Source organism: Ictidomys tridecemlineatus, chromosome Y (assembly GCF_052094955.1).
Source record: "Ictidomys tridecemlineatus isolate mIctTri1 chromosome Y, mIctTri1.hap1, whole genome shotgun sequence".
NCBI lineage: Eukaryota > Metazoa > Chordata > Mammalia > Rodentia > Sciuridae > Ictidomys > Ictidomys tridecemlineatus.
In genome coordinates this window covers 21460128-21483892 of record NC_135494.1, presented here as the reverse complement: position 1 = coordinate 21483892, position 23765 = coordinate 21460128, and the positions used below count along the sequence as shown (strand labels likewise).

Below are 23765 nucleotides of genomic sequence, written 5' to 3'. Positions count from 1 at the left end.
TTGGATGAAAAGTGTGCATCACTGTGCCCAGATGAAGACTGAGTCTTCCAGGATCCTGAGAGAACCTGAAGTACTTCAGTGGAAGAGATTTCCTCATACAATATTGACTGTTAAAAACATCATTCCCTGGAAAGAAGCACCTTGAGGAGCCAAGGATGGATTCTGGGAAAGATGTTAGCTATCTGAGCGTTCACAATGTGGCATGGGACAGACATTTTTTCTGGGTGACACAACTGTATCCCTGTAAGTGTTACTGGCAGGATGGACTCATCAGTCCAATGCTTTTCATTTACACCATTTTTTAACAATTCTTATATTTTTTTCAAATGTAACACAATCATTGATTTAAAAACTTTTCAGGGCTGTGGTTTTCTTTTAAGAGAAAAAAGGGAAACTATGTTTTATCAGGAACTGGCTCAGTGTTCTCAAAAACAGATGTCATATGCAAGCAGAGCAACACATTGGTACAAAGACACACAGTGCTACCCCTGATCTGCTAGTAACTGCTATAGTATGTTTAGGGGTGGAAAAAGGTAGTATGCTTCTTTCTCATATGTGCAAACCCTCTGGAGGATCAAAGACTCAAAGTCATGTATGGAGTATCAGGGCTCTCAGGGTCATAGACAGGCCTCCTGCTGTCTATTCAGTGTGAGCATTCACACCCACTACATGTGTGAATTTAACCACAACATTTATTGTATTTTGCTTTTCAAAATCTTTGTTTCTCAGCACCTGGTTTCAAACTTGTGAACTCTGCATTTGATGTAGAAACCTAAGATGTATCATTTGAAAAGCTAGAATCTGATGCCTGAAGTGTGACAAAAAATATCTTTTTAATGCTTTTTATGCCCATAAAATCCTGAGTAAAATTTAACTAACCTCAGAGCAAAAGACATTGACATGCATGCTTGTCATCCAAGCAGCACAGGAGGCTGAGGCAGTAGAACCACAAGTTCAAACCCAGCCTGAGTACTAAAAGTGAGGCCTTAATAAACTCAGTGAAATTGTGCCTATAAATAAATACAAACTAGGGATGTATGTGGCTTAGTGTTTGAGTGCTCCTGAATTAAATCCTCAGTATACCCCCAAAATACAATAAATAAATAAGACATTAAAAAAAGAACATGCTGTCCATCTGAGGTTATTAGAAAAACATTGATGTGATCATAGACTTTAGGCATAAAATGGTTTTATTAATGTGTCAGTTTGACACAAAAGAGGCCTTTAAGTAGAGAGATAGCTTTGGAAAATAAGTATGATTTGAATTTAATCAATTCAAACAAAAACTGATGAAAGGACAAGTGAACCTGGAGAGGTCCACAGAAGGAAAGAGGGCCAAGGGTCCAACCATGCTTCCTGCCCACTTCCATGGGCTCCTGTGTTATAGCCAGTTGGGCAAAGGTTGAGGTTTCATGGAGTGAGCACTGCAGAGCTATCTCTGGACAATTGTAATTTTTCGTTCCAGTAAGAAGTTTCTGGTGACGAATGAGGTGTGATATTACAACAAATGGCTTTTACAGTCTATAGATTTTTGAGAATTGTCTCAAGTATGAATGACCTATTTCTTGTTAACAATTGAAGCACACTTAAAACTTTGCCACATTCATAATATTGACATGGCTCTTATCCAGTATGAATATTTGGTGAACAACAATACTTTTCATAATAAAATAGCTTTGCCACATTCTTTGCATTTGTACGGTTTCTCCCCTTACGAATTCTCTGGAGTTGAAAAATGTGTGATCTTTGATAAAGAGCTTTGCCATATTCTTTACAATAGTATGGCTTTTCCCCAGTATTAATTCTCTGGTGTCAAATAATGTATGATTTTTGGTTAAAAACTTTGCCACATTTTTTTCATTTGTATGGCTTTTCTCCTATATGAAGTCTCTGGTGTTGACTAAGGAGTGACTTTCAATGACAAGCTTTACAACATTGATATTTGTATGGTGTCTCCCCAGTATGAATTCTCTGGTGTTGCGTAAGGTATAATCTTTTATTAAAAGCTTTACCACATTCTTTACATTTGTATGGCTTTTTTCCAGTATGAATTTTCTGGTGTCCAGTAAGATGTGATTTTTGAATAAAAGCTTTGCCACATTCTTTACATTTGTATGGCATTTCTCCAGTATGGATTCTCTGGTGTTCACTAAGTTGAGATTTTGAATTAAACGCTTTGCTACATTCATTACATTTGTATGGCTTTTCTCCAGTATGAATTCTCTGGTGTAGAGTAAGGCTTAGTCTATAATTAAAAGCTTTGCCACATTCTTTACATTTCTATAGCTTTACTCCAGGATGAATTCTCTGGTTCTGAGTAAGGCCTGATTTTAGATTAAAACCCTCACCACATTCTCTACATTTGTATGGCTTTTCTCCAGTATGAATTCTCTGGTATTGAGTAAGGTGTGATTTTTCGATTAAAAGCCTTGCCACGTTCTTTACATTCACATGGCATTTCTTCAGTGTGAAGTCTCTTGTGTTGAGTAAGTTGTGATTTTCAATTAAAAGCTTTGCCACATTCTGTACATTTGTATGGCTTTTCTCCAGTATGAATTCTCTGGTGTCGAGTAAGGCTTAGTCTATAATTAAAAGCTTTGCCACATTCTTTACACTTGTATGGCTTTTCTCCAGTGTGAATTCTCTGGTTCTGAGTAAGGCCTGATTTTAGATTAAAACCCTTGCCACATTCTCTACATTTCTATGGCTTTTCTCCAGTATGAATTCTCTGGTGTTTAGTAAGGCCTGATTTTTGATTAAAAGCCTTGCCACATTCTTTACATTTGTATGGCATTTCTCCAGTATGGATTCTCTGGTGTTCACTAAGGTAATATTTTGAATTAAAAGCCTTGCCACATTCTTTACATTTGTATGGCTTTTCTCCAGTATGAATTCTCTGGTGTTGAGTAAGGTGTGATTTTCGATTAAAAGCCTTGCCACATTCTTTACATTCATATGGCATTTCTCCAGTGTGAAGTCTCTGGTGTTCAGTATGTTGTGATTTTTGATTAAAAGCTTTGCCACATTCTGTACATTTGTATGGCTTTTCTCCAGTATGAATTCTCTGGTGTTGAGTAAGGCTTAGTCTATAATTAAAAGCTTTGCCACATTCTTTACACTTGTATGGCTTTTCTCCAGTATGAATTCTCTGGTGCTGAGTAAGGCCTGATTTTAGATTAAAACCCTTGCCACATTCTCTACATTTGTATGGCTTTTCTTCAGTATGAATTCTCTGGTGTTTAGTAAGGCCTGATTTTAGATTAAAAGCTTTGTCACATTCTTTACATTTGTATGGAATTTCTCCAGTATGGATTCTCTGGTGTTCACTAAGGTAATATTTTGAATTAAAAGCCTTGCCACATTCTTTACATTTGTATGGCTTTTCTCCAATATGAATTCTCTGGTGTTGAGTAAGGTGTGATTTTTGATTAAAAGCTTTCCCACATTCTGTACATTTGTATGGCTTTTCTCCAGTATGAATTCTCTGGTGTCGACTAAGGCTTAGTGTATAATTAAAAGCTTTGCCACATTCTTTACACTTGTATGGCTTTTCTCCAGTATGAATTCTCTGGTGTTGAGTAAGGCTTAGTGTATAATTAAAAGATTTGCCACATTCTTTACATTTGTATGGCTTTTCTCCAGTATGAATTCTCTGGTGTTGAGTAAGGTGTGATTTTCGATTAAAAGCTTTGCCACATTCTGTACATTTGTATGGCTTTTCTCCAGTATGAATTCTCTGGTGCAGATTAAGGCACGATTTTCCACTAAAAGCCCAGCCACATTCTTTACATTTGTGTGGTTTTTCTCCAGTATGAATTCTCTGGTGTTGATTAAGGTGTGATTTTCCATTAAAAGCTTTGTCACATTCTGTACATTTGTATGGCTTTTCTCCAGTATAAATTTTCTGGTGTTCAGTAAGCTGTGAGTTTTGATTAAAAACTTTGACACTTTCTTTACATTTCCAGATTTTCTCTCTAGTATAATTACTGTAGTGTTTAAAAAGGTTTGAGCAACACTTGAAGACATTTTCATATTTCTTCAATTTGTAGGGTATATCTTCATTGTAAAGCCTATGGTTTTTAGTAATGGATGGAATTTGAGTAAAATATTTTTCACATTTTTTACTAATGGAGGATTTATCACTGCTCTGAGAAACAATTGAGGGATCTTTAAATTCTTTTACATATTTTTTAAACTTGTAGGGCTTCCCACCAAAATTAATTCTCTGGAGTTCAGGAATTCTTGTAGTTTTATTAAAAATGCTTTTACATACCTTATATCTGTAATTTGTCTCTTGATTATGAAAGCTTGGATAAATAAATTTTGGGCATGGATTAAAAACTTTTTCACATTTATCATTGTAAAGCTCTTTTAACTGATCACATGGGTGTTTTCTAGGATTTAAAAAAAAGGGAAATTTTAATGACTTTCACAGAATTTACATTGTTTTACACCAAATCTAACATACTGCTGAATACTTTGTGTAGAGATTGTCTATAGGTCCTGAACAGAAATATTTGTGGATATTTACAAAATGGTGCATTTCAAATTATTCCACTAACTGAAGAATGAACTTGACTACATAGAAAATTTTGTATCTTTCAGAGGAAGGGTATAATTACAAAATGCTGTGCAGATATATTTAAAAGCACACATGAGTCCTCAGATATGACTGCCATATGTGTTGTTGTCTTTTTCCAGCTTAGCCAATGCCCCATATCCCTACAGTTCCAACTTGCCTCAAACACACTATTGTTTGGTTTTAATTTGCAGGAATTCCTGAAGGCACAGGAACCTAAACATGGCACTTATGTGCCAGAACATTTTCATTAACCAAAGACCAAACTGCATCTGAGCTGGGCTGCTCAATTTTCCAGCAAAAATATATATCACTGAGGGTGTTGTTAAAATTCTTTCTATGTAACTAGCTCACTGAAATCGGTTAGAAAATACTCTGGATTTGTTGAAAACATATTCCTTGAGATGCATAGATGAGTAGTGCTATGGCCTAAGATTTAGTTCACTGGGGACGTGTATAGGATCCAGGAAGTCTCTGGATCTTAAACTTGGAAAGTTTTTCTCATTCCACCCACAACCACAGAATGCATAGATATTTTGGGTATTCACTTGGAGACTGGTCAAAATCACTGTTGATATGAAAGATAAAGCAGTGCATGTCAGATGGATCTGCTGAAAGATATCTATGAACTCTGCATGAATTGTTTTTTTTAAAGCATGGAATCCATTAGGAGAAAAAGACTGGTATCTGGAAACTCACAGTTGAAATCCAGCTTGTTTGGGACTATCCAATACATGTTATATACTACCTAGCTTTGTCTAAATTCAGCATGGCCCTGGAGATGGTATCATCCATTGGAGCCACATAGCCACAGCATCATATAGATGGGTGAGACTTGCTAAAATGCCAATCTACATGTCTAAAGAAAGAATTTTACTGTTGATATTTTATTCCTAACTTTGATGTACACTCCCTTAAATAAAGAATGGAAAAATTATCTAGTCATCTTTCTTTAGATCTTATGTGGTCTAGAGTATCTGTAAGGTGCTTTACCTCTTTTATCATAAGTTATGGCCTTGTGTCATATTCCTTTATTTATTTATTTCAGATATTCATTTTTTTTTTCAGGTGGCTCATCACTTTCCAAAAGGAAATGACTCAGGTGGAATGCTTGAGGTCCCATGACATGGAGTGATTATGATAATTTGTAAGTCATGAATAGATAGGTAACTACACAAAGAGTGCTTCAAGTTGAATTCAAATTATAAATATTTACAAGCAACCTTGACTCAAACCATCAAGTTTCAGGAAGAAGAGTCTACAAAAATGCTATCCTGACACAGTAGAACGAATCATGGATTGACAAAGACATTATAGATCTTTGTTCCCTAAGGAGGAGAAATTTCATGGTAAGACATGCCCCATTCAAAGGTGGTCTTACCTCACCAATGTGGCTGTTTTAATTGTCTTAAAAGTTTTACAATTACAAGCTTTAGTCCTTCATTGTTCTTCATTAGCCCCACACCTTCCCTACTGCTTATGCACCAGGCATATTTTCTACTCCTCAGTATGAGCCCAGAAGAGTGTCAGAAGACTTGCATTGTTGTCATAAGACCCCCATGTCTACTTTTGAGGTGTGATGCATTCCTGCATGCCATTTGGGCTTTGGGTTTTCTGGGAGACTGTGCTAGAAGTTCCTGAGTCTTTCCTTTGTTTCAGTTGCTGTACATGACAGATGAGCTGTTTGCTTATTTGATGTGTTTTAGAAGTACATCGCTGCTTCTCTTCTCTTTTAATTATTAGTGCATTTAAAATTTTTAATTATTAGTGCATTTAAAAAGCAATGGCGACCAAACTTTCACCTTAAAAATATTCAATTAATCAATAGTTCTTTTCAACAGAAAGTCCTAGTGAGGCTTATTGCAGCATTTCCATTTCTCCTTAATCTGAATATTTTTCTTGTCTCTAAGTAAAAATACTATACAGGTGTTTAAATGATGAGACAATTTGTCTATATTGTGTAGAAAATCACCTTGTTATAACTTCATAAAACAGATTAGAATATTGCAATTTTGTATTAGTGATCCGTAGACTTTTATCTAATGTGCAATCACATAGATTATTAAAAGTTAAAACATAACTGATTAATAAGCATTTTATTGCTGTTTAGATTTTTTTCACTAAAATGCCCATTTCTATTCTAGTTTTATTTATAAAGCTTCCAAAACTGGTTGAGTCTTTATTTTCCTGAAGGTATTTTAAAGACTCAGCTTTATAATGGCCTGTAAACATTGAATGTATATGTAGGTTGATACATGTTTTTGCATTTGAAAATACTGTGCATTGTAGTGGTTTTATACAGAATATTTTAAAATTACAATAATGTACTTAAAAAATTTTAACAAAACAAGAAGTGGCTGTCACAAGTTGAGGAGTCAGTCTTCTGAGATGTTTGTAATAATGTAACCTGATTAATTTGTAATTTTGTGTATAAATAATTTTCATTATTTTTTTCCTGTTTATTAAAATTTTTTGAACTTTCCTCTCTTTTAATTTCTATTTCTTGTTTAAAATTAAGTATATAACTCTCTTGGTATCCATACCTGCTCTTTATCAAGTTTTGCACAAAATATTTTATTTCTTCTTTTTCTGAAAATTCTTGGTTTGGATTAGAAGTCATACCTGAAATAAATTAAAATAGCAAGTTATTCCACTTATAACACTATGGGAAATAGACTCTGCAAATATATAAAAACTTATCAAGATGGGGAAGGGACATAGCACCAGAACAGAATAATTTAAAGCCATTATTACTCAAGAAATATACAGAATTTACTATAATATGCTGACAAAAGCTGTGAGAACTTTGAAAATCATCTTAAGAATTTGTAGCACCACAGATGATGACAACATTCAAACTGACTGATATCATAATCAAAGCCCTTCACTTCAACATATTTGAACTCCACCTGTGACTCAAATGTTGCAGAAAATAAATCTCTTATTTTTTTTTCTCTTTTTATCTTTTTGGGAAGCATTTCTTAGGATTAAACACAGTGATATTCTATCACTAAAATACATCCATAGACCTTTCTATGTTTATACTTTTTTTGAGACAGTTTATTACAACAATGCTAAAATTTATTTTAACCTGGCATTCCACTGCCGTAGATTCCCAATTATATGGAATTACATTTATATATCATTGCACATGACCTGTTTTTGTTTACATTGTAACTTCTAAATATTTTCCAAAATGACTATAATGATTAACTTTAACATATTTTAAATAGAAAAATCTCAATGAAAATAATAGCTCACACAATAAAGGGTATAATCTACTCAAGCAAACCAAAAGTTGAGAGTTGGAAAATTGATGTTGTTAATTATCTAAGCAATGCGCAATAACCTCTTGAAAGATATTTATTAAACTAAATAAAAATGTAGAAAATTGAAAATAAATACAGAAAAATAGGAACAGAAAAAGTAGAAATTATATACTGGAAATATTCATTTAAAAATGTCTCAGGTTGGGGATACATTTTAGATGGTAGATTGCTTGACTCACATGCAAAAGGCTGGGCTTGATTCCCAGCACTCCTCCCCCGACACACACACAGTCTCATGAATTAAAAATTTGAGGAATAAATTATATCAAATGCTAGAATTAATTAAAAGACACAGTTAGTGTTAGACACAGTCGTGCATAACATTAACCCCAGCATCTCGGGAGGCTGAGAAAGGAGGATCAGGAGTTCAAAGACAGACTCAGCAATGATGAGGCAGTAAGCACCTCAGTGAGAACCTGTCTCTAAGTGAAATACACAATAGTGATGGTGTTGTAACTCAATGGTTGAGTGCCTCTGAGTTGAATTCTAAATAAATAAATGAAAAAAGTTAGTAAATTTATAACCAAACTTTTAAAACTCTTCAAAAAATAATTGATATCAAAAGATATAAAAAAAGAAATTTTATTTACAAAGATATTCTTTTATGATTAACATTTGATTTCTTTTTAGAAGACTTCCAGAAAAGAATTGGGATATATAGGTATGTATGTTGAAAGAAAAAGAAAATATGAACCTAGAATACTTTATCTACCAATACCATTTTTTTTGAATTTTATGAAAAATACATCTTTAAAGATATAAAAATATTCAAAAATTGCTTTACTTCTTTACCTGATGTAAGAGAAATAATCAGTGGAATATTTGCAATAAAATATTCTGCACAACAGAAATCATATAAAATTTGAAAGCTCTTGTGGAAAAGAAAAATATATACAAATATATATTTTATTATACTTTCATTGTTGTATGTAAAACATTTCATTCTACAATAGAATGTGGAAAACTAAAGCATAAAAATTATCATGAATATTTGCTAATTAGTATAAATTAGAAAAGCAGGTGTGGCATCAAACAAATCATGGCAACACATGTAAAGAAATTGATTGTTTTAGAAAATCAATAAATTCTGAATAAAATGTAGTGCAAAATAAGTACTTTATTTTTTTATTAATTTTCCTTTAGTTATACATGACAGTAGAATGTATCTTCATATATCATACATTCAAAAATTATAACAATCTATTATGTGGAGTTACACTGGTTGTATATTCATTTAAGAATATAAGAATGTAATTTCCAATTCATTCTACAGTTTTTAAGCACTTAAATAATTACAAAGTAATGACAAAATAAACATCAAGGATAAAAAAAAATAGAAAAAAGTAAATTATCACCATAAAAATGTATGAGCTATGCATTAAAGCATATTTTAATAGTAGAAAAAAATATAAGAAATCAACAAAATTTGATAACTATAGAAGTTTTTCCTCATCACTAATTTCAATATCAATAAACAATTTTGAAAAAAAACTAATCAAAACACAATATGACCAACAAGATTAAACTTAAAAATATTTTAAGTATGTCAGATTTAAATCTACAAAAATTCTCTTTAGATATAAAGTCACAGAAAGATTAAAAACAAAAGGATAAAACAAATATTACATTCAAAATTGTTGATAATATTTATATAAATAAGAGACAAAGTAGAATATTATATAACAATAAATATGCCAAATGCTTAGAATACAATCATATGGAATTATATTTGTAACTCCAATAAAGTTTTTCAACTACAGAAAGAAAAGACAAAATTCAACACCATAGAAAGCAAAAACATAATAATAGAAGACATCAATCCCCAATTAATGCAAAGAATAAAAAATAGAATTGCATTATTACCCAAGGAATTAAAAAAAAAAAACCTTCAAATAACATTAAAAACCATTTTGGTTTACAGAGGCAATATTCTCTGTAGTCTCTGGAATATTATTCCAAAGAAATAAGGTTAAACGCACAAAACAAATGTTAACAGATATTACAATATTGAAGTTGCATTCTAACATAATAAGACAGAAATCAAAAGCAAAAGTGATATTTAAAATTTATGAATATGAGTTTAAAGCCAAATTCAGCAATTAAGCAAGGCCCTAAGCAACTTACCTAGACATTGTAACAAAACGATATATAAAACATCTGCCAGCCAAGCATGATAACACCCACTTTTAATTCAAGAAGCTTGGGAGTCAGCAGGATTGTGAGCTCAAATCCAGCCTCATCAAAACAAGGTGGTAAGCAACTGAAGGAGACCATGTTTCTAAATAAAATACAAAATGGGGCTTGGGATGTAGCTCAGTGGGCAAGTGCCCCTAAGGTCAATCCTCAGTAACCTTCCCAAAAAAGGGGTGTAGATGTGGCTCAGAGGGTAAACACCTCTGTTACAGAAAAAAAGCCTAAAGCACCCAAAGTAATCTATGAAGTCCATGTAATACCAATTAAAAAATCAATATTATTTTTGCATGTACAAAATAAGTTATTTGAACAATTCTATGGAATATCCTGGGTACATACATAACTATACATATTAAAATAAAAAAAATGCTTCCTTATATAAATACAATAAAAGTTACAATATTCAATAGAGCATATTAACTTGAGGTTAAATGAGGAAGACATGAGTAATAAAACTAAAAGCATATCAATTAGCCCTCAACTTGATGGTCAAATCAAAATATATTTACAGACCTATTCTCATTAAAAAAACATTCAATAGAGACCAATGTGGCAAACCAATCAAATTACATTTCACATGACTACATGTAGGCGATTTGAAATGAAATATGAAAACTTTTAAAATTTTACAAAGATAAGAAATTGTATAATATTTAAATGATCAATTTTTAAGATAGTATATTAAGTGAAATAGTAATATCAATAAAAAAAATACCAGGTAACTCTATGTATGAGAGATATCTACTGTAGCCAAATATAGACACCAAAAAGAATGGCATCAAGGATGAAAAGGTGAGACAAACAATCAATTGCTTGAAGGAAAAAATAAATTTACTTTATATGTGATACACACATTCTAGAAAAAAAAATCTTACAAAACAATTTATATGAATACTACTGAGCAGTAAATTCAAAATATATAAAACAATAAGTTCTGGAAAGTTATACAGTATACAATTTTTATCAAAATTAAAAATTTGACAAATACATAAAAGATAAACAGAATTGGAATCATCTTTATGGTACCTTTAAAATACTAAAGTCTTACTCCTAGACAAAAGAACAGATTCATATATAGAGAGATAATGAATATGCCATTAATTCTAGCAACTTGGAAGAAAGGCTGAGGCATGAAAATAGAATTTCAGCTTCAGCCACTTAGCCAGAGTCTATTGTAAACTAAAAGTGAGTTCAATCCACTGTATGTGTGTGTGTGTGTGTATGTGTGTGTGTGTGTGTGTGTGTGTGTGTGTATAAATATATAAACTTAAATACATTATATGATTAAGCACAAAAACTGAGTAGAAACAATCAATGTACTATATAAAATCATATATAAAAAGGGTTAATATTTATACATGTAAAAAAATCATAGCAAAATTGATTGAAAATTGGAACATGGTTCACGTGCAGTTTAACTTCAACTAATGTTTTCCTAAAGTGACAAATCATGATAATTTCTGTTCAATTATAACATATAGGTATAGAAATCAAAACAATATCACGGAGCTGGGGATGTGGCTCAAGCGGTAGCGCGCTCGCCTGGCATGTGTGCGGCCCGGGTTCGATCCTCAGCACCACATACCAACAAAGATGTTGTGTCCGCCGAGAACTAAAAAATAAATATTAAAAATTCTCTCTCTCTCTCTCTCTCTCTCTCTCTCCTCTCTCTCACTCTCTCTTTAAAAACAAAAACAATATCACGAATGTGAGAAAACCTAATGAACAACACTGAAGCTCTCTATAGAGTGAAACTAAAAAAAAAAAAAAAAAAAAAAAAGAATTAGAAAAATGTAACCCACAAAATTCTGGATAATTGTATTACAATAAAAATAAATCTTTTTACTTTTTTTTGTAGTGATAGGTGGACAGAATGCATTTATTATATCTGTTTATTTTTATGTAGTGCTAACGATCAAACACAGTACTGCACAATGTGAGGAAAGCCCTCTGCCACTAAACTACAGCCCCAGCCCTGAAAATTCTTCTTTAAACCACATTGATCAGCTATACTTACATAACCATTAGGAGCAGGTATTATGAAATACTGCTATTTATTACATGGCAGAAAAATAATAAAAAAAATACATGTGCAATGTCAAGGTGCTATGTCAATTCCCTACTTGAAAATGCTCTTCACTAGAGTGTTATCAGCCTCAAATATGATCTCTGGCACACAGCTCCTGGGAATAAAATAACTCTCTTTATAGATAAGCACAATGTTTCACTGAGCCTAAAACTGTCTACATAACAGTAAGTTTATACAACGGACTTTCTTGAGAGCTACACAAAACTCCTAACATTGCACATTACAACTTAGTATATAACTGAGGAATAAGGTACATAATGTTGCTAAGTTGGTAACCTCCCTAGTAATAAAATGAACAATATGTAGTAGTGATGACAATGAACTAAATTAACCTATTGAAATGAGGCAGCTTGGCCTCCTTGCCATTATCCCACCTTTCCTGCCTCTTGACTCTGTCTTTTTTTTTTTTTTAACAATGCTTTGTGTATTTGAATGTAGGGAGATCACTGGAGAACAAAAAGAGCTTAAATCATTCATATGCATGATAAACATAGAGCATGCAATGCTCTTTAATTATTGTAACAGAAATAAACCTAGGCTTGAAAAAATTAATTTTTTGTGTCAGATTTTAGCTTATCAATTAACATTTTTAAATGTGAATTCCTCTTTGACATTTGAACCTCTTATCTGTATTCTTTGCTTCATTGATTTTTTCCCACTTTGATATATGTCTGCTGTCAATTTTCTCTTCAAATTCCAAGATTATTTTTTGGGGGGAAAAAAAGGTGACCAAGGATAACTTACAGAGAGCAAGATGTTTTTGATGGAAAATGGAGTATGTCACATTTTGTTATTTTCTTGATAACTACAGAAGGCTTTTTAATATTTTCTTCCATAGAAAAAAATAAAGATAAAACACCCTTAATATTCTACACAATTATTTTCCAAATATTTTTTCAGACAAAAACACTAAAATAATTTGAAACCATTTTTATTCTCTACATTGTGAGCACTAATTAGAAATGATAAGTTAAAGATAAAGAAAAATATTAAACACTTTCTTTTCTATAAAAAACAAATGCCCAATCTTTGTCCTAAAAAACAAGAAACTAAAACTTTTTCATACAAAATAGAAGCTGGCATAAGATACACTATACAGTTAAAAAATTAAATATTGGTTTTAAATTAGAAGTTCTGAATAAAATTTAGGCTCACCAATAAAGCATAGGTGTCTACAGATCTCTAACATCACATCTCCATATAAAGTCTGCTGAGAAGGGTCCAGGCATTTCCATTCCTCTTCTGAAAAATCAATGACCACATCCCTTAATGTCAATGGTTCCTGAAGCAAAAATGAATAAATACACATCACATAAACAATATGATTTATGACACAGTATTTAACTTCACAAAAATTTTAATGAGTTAAAAGAGATGGTTTTCACATATGGTAGTGATGTCACCGTTCAATAAGATACTTATATATTTTTATGGTGCTGGGGATTGAACCCAGGGCCTTGTGCATGAAAGGGAAGCACTCTACCAACTGAGCTATAACCCCAGTGCCAATAATTTGTTATAAGCAGTAAAATTGTTGGATAAATTTGGTATAATGAAATCCAGGGAGCAACACATGAGAAGCAAAACACTGAAGCAAAAAAGTGGAAAAGATCCAACATAATTCCAAAAGATAAATAATAGTTGCAATTAGTTATTGAATATTCAAAAAAAGCACAACAAACAAAGCAATGATACTTGAGAAATACATAGGAAAAATATAAGTAATAACTATACTTATACAACAGTGGTCACCTTAGCGTGTTGAAGACATAAGAGATCACTAAAGACACACCAAAACTTTCAACAGACCACATATGTATTTGAATGGTTATCTCCAAAGTTGTCTATCTTCTCATTATTTAAACATACCATAAATCTATACTATCTTAAAAAAAATATTTTTACTTCTGCAGACCACAATATCACACTTCTAAAACGATAAAATTTTTAACTATCAAACTATTACAAAACACTTGGGTACTTGGGTCAACTTGAACTACATGAAACAAAGTTATATAACAAAAAATAAAAATAAAAAAAAATTAAGTGAATAGACTGTTAATCTCTCAGTTCATAAGGAAACTGATACATCAGGTTTCACATTCCCAGATTTGTATAACCACTCTGTGAAACTGTATCCTCACCTGGCTCATTTCAAAGTAGAAAGTGAGAGAATACTAAGAAATTAAGAACAAAAATTCTGAAAGGTTCTGGCACCCTAAATGCCTTCCTGACTACATAGAAATACATCTTTTTCCAGGGTCTCACTTATCACTAGTGAACCAATACATACATGAAGTTAGTTTTACATTCTATGTGATGTCTTTCTTCTGAAACAGCATTTTTTTTTTAATTAGAGATTTAACCCAGGAGCTCTCTACCCCTGAAATGCATTTCAAGAAGTTTTTATTTTATTTTTTTAATTGTGATAAATGGGCTTACAAAGTTGCTTAGGGTCTCTATATTACTGAGATTGGACTCAAATTTACTTTCTTCCTATCTCATTTTTTTACATCACTGTGATTACAGGTTTGAGCCACGACTCCTGACTCTGCAACCACTATTGATACTAAATGTGTGAACAACAACCAAAATTTCAACAATTAGTAGTCTCATAATTCAATTATGATAACATCTAGTACATATCCCACAAGTCTGGTGTTATGCCTATAAAATTTTCCTAAATGAAGTGCCAGTTTCAAGTCCTAGAATAGAATAATATTTATATTTATGATTCATTTCCTATAAATTAGGGGTCTCTACATCTACACAAACAAGTTACTTATTCTGATAAGAAAGAACACACTTATGTATACCCGCTTCTTATAAATTATATAAATAGGGAACTTGACAATTGAAACCTTGCATAAAATATAAAAAATGACAGAGAAAAATGGGACACCTTATACGCCATTTTAGGAAATAACTGGTTGAAGATATTACCTCCAATTTTTCTGTTCTACTAAAGAAGAGCTCCCTTCCCAATATGATTTAGAAGATCCTCACTATTTTAAATATGATGGTTTAGAAACTCAATCAGAATATTCACATTGTTGTCCATAAAAAAAATTAATTGAACACCTTTATATTCAGGGGTAAGAACAAAATATTTGTTTAAAAAAAAAGTGAATCTTAAGTCTCTCTCTCCTTTATGTGAAACCCTTAGAATATTAAGCCATCTCATGTCAACCCAAAACAACATACACAAAATTTTCTTAAAACTCCTAAGTATTTGTTGGCTTAGGATAAAGGAATCTTCATCTGGAATTTTGATTTATTTTTTGGTAAGGGGGCATTCTACAACTAAGATATATTCTAGGCCTTTTCTTTTCTTTTTTCTTTTTTTTTTTTTTGAGACAGTGTCTCACTAAGTTGCTACACTGAACTTCAGGTTTGATCTTTCTTTTTCAACCTCCAGGTTTTGTGATTACTGGCATGGCCTAACGTGCCCAGAATTTTATGAATTTTCTAACCTTCTTTGGTCCATTTTAATTTCACCTTACTTATTTTCTATTTCTTAAAAAAAAAAAAAAAAAAAACTTGACAGCCTAAGATTTTGGATGCATGCATTGCCTATCTCTGAATTTTTCTAACCTGACATTCTAGAAATAGCCCCACATCAAGGAAAATTATAGCCATAGATACAACTAAAATCTTACTTAACCTTCAATGATGTTCTTTTACAGGCTCAAAAAATTACCTTAGTTTGAATACAATTTGATTTGAAATTTAACTCTATCTTTTCTCTTTGGAAACTTTTTTTTAAACATTTCAAATATTAGTGACAAATTACATTTTATATGTAATAAAAATATTAGAATAAGTGAGAGATGGTCAATCCATATAATTACCACCCCAAACATGAGGCACTACATTATGTCTTCCAATTAGCATATAGTGAGTTTTTCCGTGAAGACATCTGCACAAACACAGTAGGATTTTTTTTTTTCTACATCGTTGCTACAGTTTATTCTCCTTTCAAATTCTGGCACATTATAAAAAAATCTTCCCTAGGTGAGTAAGAAAATGGAAGTCAAAAATCATATTTGCCTTTCTTTTCAGTTACAAAATCAATGGATCTGAGCAGCAATGTATTTCTGTGGAGCTGAACCTAACATTTGAGGAAAATAATATTAATATTCCAATATTTGATATTTACATAAATCCTACAAAAGATATCTCTGTAATCTTTAGAGTATCTAGAGTATTCATCTAGTCAAAAAAGGTGCCCCATTCTCTGACCACAAGGTACTCTGTAGGAAAAGAGGATTATACCCAGGTTGGTATTCTCTAGGTAATTCAACAAGGGAGCTGTGAACACCTTGGGTTAGCTTCATGTAATTTTTACACCATGGCCACTCAAAGACATGGCAGACACTTAAGAGACATCATACTCTAAAGTTTCTTAAGGGGACCCCAAACTTGCTATCTATGCTTATGAAGGACAAATAAACAAAAGGTTCAAAGATGTTTTTAATTTTAATACTAAAGATTAAATTCAGCAGTGTCTACACACTGAGCAACATCCACCTCCTCTTTTTATTTTTAATTCTCAATATATTGATCCTCTTGCTTCAGCCTACTGAAATTCTGAGACTCTGAACATGCATCTTCACACACAACATTAGGTACAAATATTTTTTAAAGTGTTTCATAACTCCATGTTCCTCTCATATAAAAGTACAACCATACACATGCACATACACACTCATTCACTTTTAAAAATTCCATCCAAAACCAAGAAAAAGATGAAATAAAACTATGTGCTATTTGAAAGAGAATAGAACCATACTTCATAATATAGTGAATTAGCTGAGAAAAGATGACATTTAGGAAAATCATGCTTACCACACATTTGGAAAATGCACTTTAAAAAGTGGGTGCCACCTGGTAAGGAAAGAGAAACTGAAAATTTCTTGGACCACAGCTCCTCCAAATATGAATTATTTACATGAGTCAAAATTCTCATGTCCTGATCCTGTCTATAAAATCCACTCTGAAGCGGTGTAGGCAAGAAAACACAGTTACTTTCAGGCCAGGAAGAGGTCACCAATCTGGAACAGGACAAAAAAGTAGAATCCTCACAGTCAACCCCATTCTTAGGCCAGAGGTGGCAGTATATTGAGCTTTATCAAATTTAGAGTAGAGTTAAAAGATTAAAAAGGTGATGTCAGGAAAGCCTAGGTTCTCACAATTAGTTTGGACTACTTTTACTCAACCCCCTTCTTCTGCTTCATAATGTCGAGCCCTGCAGACTTATCATTTTTAAAAATTCTCGAGGGCCTGTGGTTATGGCTCTGGTAGACTGCTTGCCTAGGATGCATGTGGCAATGGGTTCAATCCTCGGCCTCACATAAAAACAAACTAATGTATCCACCTAAAACTAAAAATACATGAATATTTTTTAAAAAAATACCCTGAGAGTAAGAGGGAAAAGGCTTGTGAAAGAGATACCCAGGCATCACAAAACCTGGAGATGGATCAAGAGATCTGCCTGAGACAGAGATGAATTTTCTCCCATATTTTGAAGCCTACCCTCTATTCTTTGGTTGTTGCTTTGATTCAATAATTATTACCCCAATCACTTCTGATTAAATAATTTTTACCTGAATAAAGAAAATATCAACATCAGACTCCTCTGCCTCTGAGTGCCAGGTGAAACAATTTCAACTAAGGCTTTAGGACCCCAAAATAATGAACTATTAATTATATTCCCTCTCAGACAGAGCCATTTAAGTACTAGAAGACCTGGCCATAGAATGGGACATAAATATTTAATGTTGAATATAATGTCATATCAATTATCAGGGACAATAATGCCAATAACAGATTGAGAAATGCAAATAATATAGTGAGAATTACTTTACATATTTGGGTTTCAAAACCTTCATACTCTGGCTAAATGAGGTTTGTTTGGTTGGTTGTTTGGTTGGTTGGTTCCAGGGATAGACCCAGTGATGCATCACTGAGGATCATCTCCAGTTGTTTTCATTTTTTTTTTTTTTGCCAAAATCTCACTAAGTCTTTGAGGCTGACCCTAAGCTTGTGATTAACTTTCTTTATTTTTCTGAATCACTAGCATTTCAGGTATGCAAAATGCACTCAGCTCTTGTTCAGGAATTTTGATGCAGCTAGAGTTTAGAAAAAGTAGATAATCTTCTATAGCATCGTGCATAGTTTAAAAAATAAAATGATAAATATGTATAACTGAGATTTAGATGCCATAAGTAAAATAAATAATTATAATAATAAATAAATGTCGATAAATTTTTATAATTTATGTTACAACAAATAATTTGTACTATACAATAATTTAAAATATAAAATAATTTAAATATTTTATTACATAAAATTATGATTATAATTTCTAGGAAAATTATTTATATTTTAACCCAATATTATTCATAATTTTATTATTCTAATAGAGAAACAATGAAAATTGTTAGCTAACTACATGTGTTTTTCATTAAACTTTCAAATCTCACACTTTTTTCTACTTCTAATACTTTTCAAGGTAGACCAGCCATATTCCAAGAACTCATTAGCTACATATGGCAAGTGGCTGCGACATCAAAAGTATATATTAAGCGATGTGGTTTCCTACTCTGCAAAAAATTGAATGACTGAAATTCTGCTTTCTTATCAGAGTTGAGAAAACATGTTTTCCTTAACACTATTTCTCCTTTAAACCAAATGAGAAAGAAAAAATATTTTTAGACCCAGGAGGCTATGAGAGTTGCCTAAAGCTGGCCATTCTTTCAAACTGATAACTGTTATAGTAGCTTTTCATATATTAAAGAGCAAACAACTGATGATGAAAATCCAGAGGGAAGTGTCCTCATATATCTTCATGTCTGTATATACTTTTTAGTTGTGAACAAAAAAATTATATATTTTTTAATTTTTCCATTGGGCCTTCATCCTAGTGATCCAGATATGGTTGTCTGGCTTGTCTTTTGTTGTAGAGTATGCTGTGAGTTAAAGTACTAATTAACATTTTAATGTCTATATGCATTTTGGCATTACTCAAAATTATTTTACAGATCTTTTAACATTAAATCAAGAAAAATAAATTCAGTGCTTCTTTCATGCCTAAATCTATGCATTTAATTTGAAATTTTATGTTTTGAATTCTGGCTTCCTGTTTCTATTAAATGTATTAAGCTATGAAGTATTACAAACTACCAGAAAACTTACTAATTCATAATTCAAATGAAGAGTTTTTGAGTAAGCCAAAATTATATTGATTATCTGAGCTATTCTGATTTCAGCAGAAATTTTATATATGTATGCTCCACAATTTGACATGGTTACCCTGTTCCTGGAAGAGAGATGACTGTCCATTTTGGTCTTTTTATTCTCATCCACATGGTCTCTTCTCCTTTATAATCCTAATATGAGCTTCTTCTTCTTAAGATGATGAAGTTTACAAAGATAAAAACTGGAAGAATTCAACATACTTTAGGTCTAATCACAATACCAGTAGGTTTCCATATTTACCCTATTCTACTGGATGTAATATAATAGCCATACTTTTTATTCACATATTGGCAAAGATATACTACCTCTTGATAAGGAGAGCTATAACAGAGAATTGCCAATTTGCTGAGATACAGGGAAGTATATGGAACTGGAGATATTTTTGCATTATATAATCTTTTTTCTTTTCTTTTAGAGAATCTTTGTATGTCTATTGTGTTAATTAATACAATTTTACAATACCACAGGTAATAAGAGGCTATTCAGGTTTTGAACTCAGAATCACAACTGTCTGTCTCAAAAACTCAATGATTTTTGTAGATTATAGAATCATGCTACATTTCTATGGCTCTTAATATAGTTCAATTGATAATACTTGCCTTGAATGCAAAAGACCCTGGGATAAATTCCCAGCACCAAAAAAACCAAAAAAATACATAAAACTTTTCGAGGATTCTATGAACTAAAAAATTACACCTCTGCTATAGAAGCACATTTTTTAGCTTCATATCTTTAACTACTTTTTACTATTCAAATACTTTCAAGAACACTCAAGTATTTTTTTAATAGAGTATAACTTGGGTAAATCAATTTGGACTATGTTTTGAAAATTAAGCTAAATGATTCATTTTTATTTCTCACCATGAGTTAATAGTAAAAACTGTGCATACAGTATATCTTCAACGTAGTTTATTTATTTTTTTTTGTATTTGTAGTCTTTTGTAATTTTGAGTCTAGTCTAACCTAGACATTCTTTTTATGAAATAGTTTCTTGATATGAAAGCAAGGGAACAAGATAGATCTACTGAAAAAAATACTTCCTCACCAAACAGTTTTTGTAAATACCTGAAAATTTAAGAAAATCATCCTTTTATTTTTTTCAACATCGCAAATCTGTTTACTATAAACCCCCACAGGAAAGGGTGAAGTGGACAAATCTACACAGCTCACAAGGAAAACACAGAGACTTAAAGCATTTTCAACTGGAAACCAATGGTTTCCAATTCTGTCTTAAGTGTACAGGCACTTGAAGGGCTCTTTAATTTAAAAAAAAAAAATGCATTAAAATAATGTAATCCATAACCCTGGATTTCATATGTCTGGAGAAAAACCCACCCATCAGTGTTCTTGAAAGATTGGAAAAAAAATTACCATGTATAGTAAAACTAAAAAACATTACTTTAAATTAACATCTTTTAAAAAATGAGTTGCAAAAACACATAAGATATATGTTCATGAATTTAGCTACACAATTTTTCAGTTTTTTGTTTTGTTTTGTTTTAAGCTACGAAAAGCACTTGTGATAATCAAGTAGCAAATAGAAAAAAAATCTTATTTTAATTAAAAATTCTGGAGATTCTTGTTGATATGGTACTGGTATTACAGCTTTATATTTGAAGTGAGTAAGCACATTATGGCAGGAACACATGGCATAGAATTGCACCAGGTGTCAACAATTTGTTCCAAATACATACTCTACCAAGAACTAAACAATTCCCAATAGGCATTACTTTCTTATGTTTTGACTAAATAAAACAACCTTAGGAAAGGACTTCTAATACATGGACCATTATGAGGTAGTTATTTAAACCACAGAACCTGTATTGTATTATTGATGTTCTTTGCATACACTGATCTTTGATAGTCATTTTTCCCCATTCAACTCAGTTAAAAAATTACTGGAAATATACCAGGCACAGGACACAGTTATAAGTGTCTTGATTTTGAAACACATAATTTTATCAAAGAATTTAATAGGGGACAATTATTAAAGAAAATTTCTTAAGCCATGGGTTGTGTTGCATGCCAATAATTGTACAATAAAGGTGTCTGGTACTGCTGGATTGCAAGTTCAATGACAGGCTTGGTAACATAGCAAGGTGTCATTTATGGATGCACTTCAAATTGTTCATTTAAACATTCAAGAACATTTGAGTTATCTCTTATATTGAACTATTAGGACTAGTGGGCCCATCAATAATTTTAAATAAATAATTATTCCATTCAGCTTATTCTTTCCTAGTATTTCAATGACACTATATTTTATTTTTCTGGTTGCTATTATGAAAATCATAATTTCCATCTTATCATTTCAACTTAATTAGAGTCAATATTATATCTGTTTACTAAATACAAACTAAAAACCTTACCACAGACTGTTTATTTTCTTGAACCCTTTGTGCAATTACTATAAATATTAATGTACACATTATATATCCCAAAATACACCATATAATTTTTGTACAAAAAAATCATAGATATTATAAAACAAAGAGAAACAAGTATCAATCATAAGACTAATAATGTATGCTATCCATGGTGGTACACACCTATAATTCCAGTGACTTGAAAGGATGAGGCAGGAAGATCACAAGGACAAATATTGCCTCTGTTACTTAGCAAGGCTCTAAGTCATTCAGCAAAACGCTATCTCTAATAAAAGTATTAAAAAGGTGTAGGAGCTCGGGATGCAGCTCAGTGCTTAAGTGTACCTAGGTTCAATCAATGGTACCAAAATAAAGATTTCTAATCTTTTTAAAACTTAGGCTGTACGGTTAAACTAACAAAATATATTATTCTTTGTACTGATTGTTGTATGTTCTACAAGATACTTTGCTCTCAGCTTTCTAAAGATTTTAGGAAAGTGAATTTGAGAATTCCAAAGTCACTAACACTACATAATAAGAAGTATAGAAATCCTTTAATACCCCTGGTGAAAACTCTAAAATACATTAGAGATGAAAAACAGTTCTATGTGACCATTGTGAATTTAAATCTTCACTCTCAAAATTGTATTTACACAATAAAAACACACTTTAGATAACATTCTGCCAGAAATTCACCACATAATACACATTAATCAGAAGCCCAAGTGCATATGCTTTGTTGACTTTTTCATTTTCTCTAAAGTATCTTATTTTTACACACTTCAATTATGAGGACCTTGAAAATATCTACTTTTTAAGTTCTGTCATTACTCATTTGAGGAAAGAACAAAATTAATAAAGCAAGAGATAAAAAGATCTTACTTTCACCATATTAAAAACATTGGTGAGTATCTCACAAACCTACAATTCAGAAACAAACAAACAAACAAAAAACAAGACCACTAAAGAGACACAAATACATCCACTCAGAGAAAGAAGTGAAAGAAACATGAAACAGTAACTTTTCTGTTCTCACTTAAGTAGATGACAGAAGCAATAAAGAATTCCTCCAATCTTTAAAAATAAAAACAAATATTTTCAGAAAGTTTGTCAGAATCAGCCCTACACGTGAACACTGCAAAATATAAAATATATTCAAAAGTTTTTTATAACAAAATACTTTATAAAGAATAAGTAGTGAGAAGTTATATAAAACATAGAATACTTCGTAAAGTCACATCTACAGTAAGCAGAAGTTAAGAAATTAAAGAAAAAAGTTTAAATACTGAAAAATTTGAAGAATTTGCTTTACCAAGGTGCTGTTTCTGTTTCTGAAAATATGATTGTCAGCTTTCAATTATAATTTGCAAATATATGCACAACCTGAAAAACAACTATTTATATTTGATACTTACCACTTTAGCATAATTTTTTTTGTCACATCATCAATTAAACTTGCAAAAAATCCCTAGATTCTCATTGCTACCAAAGGAAATAATCACAAATATAACAGTTTAAAATAATAGAAACTCATTCTTCTATAGACATGGATGTTTTTATTATCACAACAGAGGATTAATATCAAAATATTACCAAAGCCACACTCTTTCCACAAACACTGCAAGAGAATCATTTTAGCTTCTAATAGCTATAGGTCTCTTTTCTGTGGTTACATGTTTCCCAATTTTTTGTAGTGATTCAGCCTTCAAAAGAGTTAAGAGAGACAAACTCTCTGTATCTATATCTATCTATCTATCTAAACATTTATAACCACAGAAAAGATACCAGTAGCCATTAGAAGCTAAAATGATTTTAGAAAGATAGATATACATATGGATAGATATAGATAACATAGTGTGAGAGTGAGCACATGATGCTGTCACAGTAAGTTATGACATTCAAACTTCATAGAATCTGAGAACTGTAGAAATATAGAATGCAGATGCTGC

The 23765-nt window shown here is 31.7% G+C and overlaps 1 protein-coding gene across 1 annotated transcript in view; it reads right to left on the bottom strand.

Annotated features, from left to right (window-relative positions):
- Positions 1–2407: 2407 nt before the first annotated feature.
- The window catches only part of LOC144372100 (uncharacterized), a 74756-nt gene continuing 53398 nt past the window's right edge, over positions 2408–23765 (bottom strand). Inside the window, 3 exon segments of the mRNA XM_078035519.1 lie at positions 2408–3904; positions 12803–12810; positions 13367–13472. Coding sequence (XP_077891645.1) covers positions 2501–3904; positions 12803–12810; positions 13367–13472 — 1518 coding nt within the window. The 3' untranslated portion in view covers positions 2408–2500.